This window comes from Otolemur garnettii, unplaced genomic scaffold, assembly GCF_000181295.1.
Source record: "Otolemur garnettii isolate 467f Iridium unplaced genomic scaffold, OtoGar3 scaffold00012, whole genome shotgun sequence".
NCBI classification, from domain to species: domain Eukaryota; kingdom Metazoa; phylum Chordata; class Mammalia; order Primates; family Galagidae; genus Otolemur; species Otolemur garnettii.
The window spans coordinates 26,880,738-26,886,965 of NW_003852407.1; the positions used below are offsets into that span (position 1 = coordinate 26,880,738).

Here is a 6,228-nt window from a genome sequence, read left to right on the forward strand (position 1 = left end):
GAGCCAATAATCTCATTTTCTTAACCTTCACTTCTCTTCAGGACTTCTCCACCTAATTTTTAGCAAAGCCCTTCTCCCACCCCAAATACCTTTGACTTAGAACTTGTGCTATGTGTCACACACTGTACTAGGCATTGTTGAGGACAAAAATTATTAGTAAGACCTTATATGTTACATCCAGTAGGAGAGACAGGACAGATAACACAAATTTGATAGGTAAAAAGTACAGGTACCATTAATGGGAGTTCTGAAGAGGGGAGAAACCTGACCTTTACTTGTACCCTTCAGGACACAGAAAGCTACAAATAATATTGCTCCCACCAAAACAAGTAAAACCAGATAAACCACAAAATCTTAACTTTTCTTGAGTCTAAAGAGCTGGAGTCAAAAAATAACCAAGCAACCTTATTTCCAAAGAGAACCAGCCCTCCAGGGAGAGAAGAGATACAATAACAGTCTCAGCTGTGGCAGAACCCAGTGAGAAGACAATGCCATCACACTAGCTGGTAAGAAGATATAGCTAAAACCGTAATGTACTGATGAAGGCCAAAGGTGGGCTACCGTGTCAGTATGGAACAGCCTGGGACTCCAGACCCAAGGAGACTTCAGTTACTCAGAAGCACTTTTCCACAGGAGCAAGACAGAAGGCCAGAGAGGGCAAGATCTTATACCTAAATCAAACAGAGGCTCCTACTATCAGGACCGAGACAGGCAACACTGGCCTGAGACTATAGGTGAATGGCAGAGTCTGGCTGCCACACGGATGGAGGAAAGGAACACTGGGAGAAAGCCCCATCTCCAAGAGGCCAGGTGCATATGGCCAGCCTAGGCCTGAGGCTGGCACAGAGCAAAAGGGAACCTCCTGCCCTGCCCCTCTCCCCAGCACTGAGTCACAAGAGATGAGAGAGGCTGCCACCAGATGTGGGGCAAGAACATGGAGAGAGATGCCCTCTGCAGGGCAGGCAGGGAAGGCTGTAACCTGAGGGGAAGCCCAGACCCTTAGAAACACCCTCTGACACTGCAGGCCCACCCTCAACACCAAGTCTTGGCAGCCCTCTGCTAGCAAATTTGGGCCTGTGGTACAGTAAAGGTAATGAGTGTAACAACAAAACCCACACCAGTTCCAAGCCTCCAACTTGTGTTCCCCGACAAGCTCCTGAATTCTCCAACCCCCTAATTTACTCACCATTAGAGCTTTCAAGAACCCACGCGATTAGGAATTGGATTACTGTAATCCCTAAACCGACCTACCTAAGGTTGTTTGAATTGACTAAATACATTACAAGTGTCTAGGACAAAACAGTTGATAAATATTAATTCTATTCCTTCTTCCTTCTTTTCCTAGCATATACTGAACCTAAAAGAGTGATCTATTTCTACAATCATGCTGTGAGCTTGCTTTCAAGATTATCTGTATCTACATTCCTGTCCCTAGTAGCCTCAGCTATTAGAAAAGCAGCAGGTACTTACTGCCCCTTATCACCATCAAAAGTATGGGTGCTCCACCAATTTTGTTAGTCTGTAACAAAACCCCAAACCACACTTGTTTAGTGTACTTGCTAAATTGAATGGTGGATCAATTCTTCAGTAAATAAACCCAAAAGTTACAAGTTCCCTTCTACCATAAAGATTCAAGTATCAGCATTCTCAAACACAGCATGCTTGTACACTTCCCATACTTTCAAATGCAGTAACTATGCCTGGTATACTGAAGTATTTGAACAATAATCACTTGGGCTACCTGGGAAACCAGGCTCCTGGGGAAGGAAAGGGTGGTTAATATTCTTGCACTTGTCTGTACATCCTATTGATGAGGTGAGCAAGTCCCAGCCCTGTTTCCAATGGTGAACTGAGAATGCCACCAGTTCCTACTGAGAAGGAATTCCAGAGGTGTCCAACCTTTTTTCTTTTCTGCCACACATTGGAAGAGTACCAGTTGTTTGGGTCACGCATTAAGTGTGGTCACCCATTAAGTTTGGGTCACGCATTACTTAATCAGCTTAACAAAAGCTGATAAGCATAAAAGAAGATCCGTGCATACTTTTCATGATACCTGACACCATAGAAAAGCAAAACAGGCCTCAAGTCCTCACCACGTGCCCGTGTGCCACACATTGGATGATGAAATATTCCTGGACCACAGCATCCCATTCTCCTACCCCTTCAAAGTTGACCCCTGCTGTTATTAATCTCGCTTTCTGTTTGGGGTATCTCTTTCACTGCAGTGCCAAACCATAGGATTTTTATATTTTCCTTGGTCTTATAAGTTCCTACCTCCTCCCCATCTTGGTTATGCTCTCAACATCACCAAGATGGTTTAAAAGTAGCTGATAACTCACAGAATTCTACCTTTTCTATCTCTGTGGTCACTTGAAAATGTTCGTCAGGCAATGTAGTAAGAATTATTTAGTTATTTCCCATGATGACCATGAGTTTCCATTTTCTTTTTTTGCCATTCTTTCAGACATATATGTGCCCTTCCTTGGGATTTGACCATTATATTCTCTTTTGCTTATAGTGATCCCAAATTTTCTATGGGAACTTATAGAATCTATGTAAACTATGCCTTTTCTTATCTTCCCCTCCTCCAACTTATTCATTGTTCCTCTATCCACTGTTTTATGCTGTCACATTCACATAATAGACATTTACATATAGACACACAAAATATAACTTTCTTCTAAGCAAATACACAGCACTATGTCACAGTGCCTGAGATACACTGGAGGAGACCACTCCTTATGAAAAACTTATCTCTTCATCCAAAGACTCCTGGAGCAGAAAGTATGGTCAGAGATACCTATTGATCTCCTGTCCTTCAGCCTGGACTGTAGTTAAACCACCAATGCAGAAAAATGGGGTGGTTAACCTTATCTTTTAAAAAAAAGTCTTCCAAGAAGAGTGTTTAAACCGTTTTCCTAAGCAACATATCTCATTATAATTGGAGTATTACTATGAAATCCATTTCTCTCAGAGTTCACTGTACTTCCTCTAAAGATGGGGCATAATGTGTTGGAAAGGTCTGAGTCATCGTTCACAGTGTTCTAGGTATTCAGACATATTCACTGTGCCAAATGGTTTGCAGAAGGCAAGTTTTTCTAATTTCTTTCTAAGATTTGGAATCGTCCAAAATGTCAACCCTCAGGTTTTTTTTTTTTTTAACTGATTTAAAAAAAAATCAGTATGATTAAACAAAAAATATTTGTGGGCACCCTTCTTAAGTATGAATGTAAGCTAGTAATGATGCAGTTATTTATCTAGTGTTAGTGCAACTCTCACCACTTGTGGCACTTACCTTTAATCAGATGAAACTGTTTAACCAGATCTTTTATATCCAGAGAAGTATTCCCTGAAGGAATAAATACAGGAAATCAAATACAGATACATAAAACACCTCATTTAAAATGCTTTCTTTTTCAAAGCAACAAATACATAATCTGAATAACAAACCTTCTCTGAACGCAATAAGTTCTTTAAAATAAGCTGCTGCAAATTGGGTGATATTTGGTGGATTAGTTTTGAGAATGGCTCTGCTAACTCCCTCGAGCAGAGTCTTGAGGCCATAGGGTACGACAAGTCTGGGCTTTGAAGAAATCATTTTGGCAGGATGTCTGTAATCTCAACTATAATGAAGAAAAACAAAAGTCTTAGAAATAATTTATTAAGTATTAGAATCTAGGTATTTCTAGTAAAAGAGGACCATTGTTTTTAAATCAACCCTAATACTGACAGCTTACTATGTGAAGATGAGCACTGTAGTACTTTTAAAGAAAACCATGGGAAGAGCCCTACCAACCCCCTCAGGATGATATTAAAATCAAATAAAGAACAACAACAACAACAAAAATCTGCTTCAGTAAAATTTACTGCATATTTTGTATAGTAATGTTTCAAGAAAGATACATTCAGCTCATGTATCTGTTTCCAAATAAGGTTCTTCCAAACCACACAGGCACCGGCTTTTCTATAATTCATCAAATACAGAGTCACAAAATTGTGTTTCTACAGAAGAAAAGGTCTTTTTTCCTCTCATTTTTTGAAATATATCCTCAGACACATTGCTCATGTTTAAGTATGCATTTTTTAGTCTTAAATTTAATTTTGTTTTTAACGTTAATCAGAACAGGCCTAAGTTATTTGCGGCATCATCATACTACTCATCATCAGAGGACCTTTCTTTTCTCAGGTCCTTCTTTAACCTCTGCCCTAATTTTCCCTTCTCTTCCTTCTGCCTTTTGGTTTTTAAATGGTACCAAGGGTACAGTCCAACTTTTAATTCTCAGAGCTGTAGACACTGTCACCCAAAACTGTGTCTGTATGTACGTGTATGTGCTCTGTCTCTAAAAAATTGTCTAAGGCTCATAAATACACAAAATTAGAACAAAATTAAATATTTAAGAAATTCTATTCCGTGGTAAGGGAAAAATGACAGGAAAAAATAGGATGAAGCAGCAGGTAAAGTTAGCACCACAATGCAAGCAATAGGCCCTTCACTTTGATAGAGAAGGGTATCAGATCAGTCCCCAAGCCACCGAGCAGCCATCACAAAATAGGAAACAGATGATTAAATGATTCAGGGAGAATCATTCTCCCAAATGTTTCTTGGGAGAATCACAGCTATTCTGGATACTGAGGCCCAGGAGAAATTTCTCCCGGAGGTCTTTCTAAAGAGAACAGTGTGATATAATGAACCATATCCTCAAAAACACCTCCACAGTAAATAGAGTAACTTCATGGGGCTAAGTGGCACAGTTGATTACAATTATTCAAGGGGCCAGCCTCTATCTAACATAAAATAACTAATGTGTCATAGAAAAATGCTTTATATTAAAGAACTCATTTTCTTTCTTTCTTTTTTTTTTTTTTTTTTTTAAAGAGTCCAGCTTTGTCACCCCTGATAGAATGCTGTGGTGCCACAGCTCACAGCAACCTCAAACTCCTGGGCTGAAGCCATTCATTCTCTTGCCTCAGCCTCTGGAGTACCGGGGACTACAGACAGCCGCCACAACGCCTGGCTATTTTTAAAGACAGGGTTTCACTCTTGCTCAGGCTGGTGTCCAACCTGTGACCTCAGGCAATCCACCTGCCTCAGTCTCCCAGAGTGCTAGCATTACAGGTGTGAGTCACCGGGACCGGCAAAAAAAGTCTTAAGACATTTCAACCCCCTTTCCCCCCAAAACACATCAGGACAAAATGAATCCATATAGGCCGAAGCAAATCCCTTGAGGATATAGTTAAGTGGTTAAATGTAGTGAATCCCTTAGTGAAAACTTCCTATCAGAGTCTCATTTAACAGGTGTTTTACTCAAATCATCTCAGAAAACCAAAGCCCAGCTTTGGCAGGCCGACACACTCAATGTAAGGGACATGGGCAGCATGATAACAATACCTCTGTGATATATACACTTATACTATACAGATGTTGTACATAAAAATAATTTTCTATGAGGAACTCCAAGGTGAACAGTAGGCCGTTTGGAAAACGACTGGCAGGAGCCGGCGGGCAGTTAAAGTTACCGACCGCGGGGACAGCAGCCACCCCCTTGGTCCTGGATCTCGTCCCTCTTTGGGAACGTCTAGGGACCAGGGATGCTGAAGGGCAACCAAAAGAACTGTCCTGAGCAAACTTGGGCAATTACCGTGGCACCAAGTCTACCTACATCAACCGTCAAAACGCGCAGTCACAAATAGAGACGTTAGGGATGTTCCGAAGTGACAGCTTAATAATTCTCCCCAAATCTCTTCTTTCAAGAATACCTGTCAAAAACTAACAAAAGATAAACCCTCCCCGCCAAACCGTACACTTCCATTTACCCACTCCCACAGGTGTAACGCTCGGAACGAGAAAACGATGACTTTGGGTATGAGAGAGACTTCAGAGCCACAGAAACTTAATAAATGGCACACAAGACTCATTCCCAAAGGCCTCGGCTGGGGGCTGGGGGCCCCTGCGGTCCGTACTCCTTTTGTCATTTGTTTCGGAGGACAATGAAGTGTGGGTAGGAGACCCAGCGCGCCGACTCCGCCTTGGCTTCCTCAGGACAGGCGGGGGCCCCCATGACTTCCCCCCAGGGTCCCAGGGGGGCTGGCAGTCTAAGCGCCTTCCCCGCGGAGGGCCAGCCCCTCTCCCAGGCCTTCCACTTCGGGGACCCTCCGCCTTCCCGGACATTTAAGGGTCAGTCCTTTTCCGGCACCCGAGATGCCCCGAGGACGTAACTCCGGCCGCGG

General features: G+C 42.2%; 1 protein-coding gene across 3 annotated transcripts in view; it reads right to left on the minus strand.

The window, feature by feature from the left end:
* CABYR (calcium binding tyrosine phosphorylation regulated) overlaps positions 1–3,598 on the minus strand; it is a 9,966-nt gene extending 6,368 nt beyond the window's left edge. For 2 of the 3 annotated variants that reach the window (XM_012802042.1, XM_003784833.2), the window contains exons 1-2: positions 3,451–3,598; positions 3,296–3,349 (exon numbers count right to left, since the gene is read on the minus strand). In XM_012802042.1, coding sequence (XP_012657496.1) covers positions 3,296–3,349; positions 3,451–3,598 — 202 coding nt within the window. The remainder of the gene's footprint in view (positions 1–3,295; positions 3,350–3,450) is intronic. The other variant, XM_012802041.1, reaches the window with a different exon arrangement.
* Positions 3,599–6,228: the final 2,630 nt, after the last annotated feature.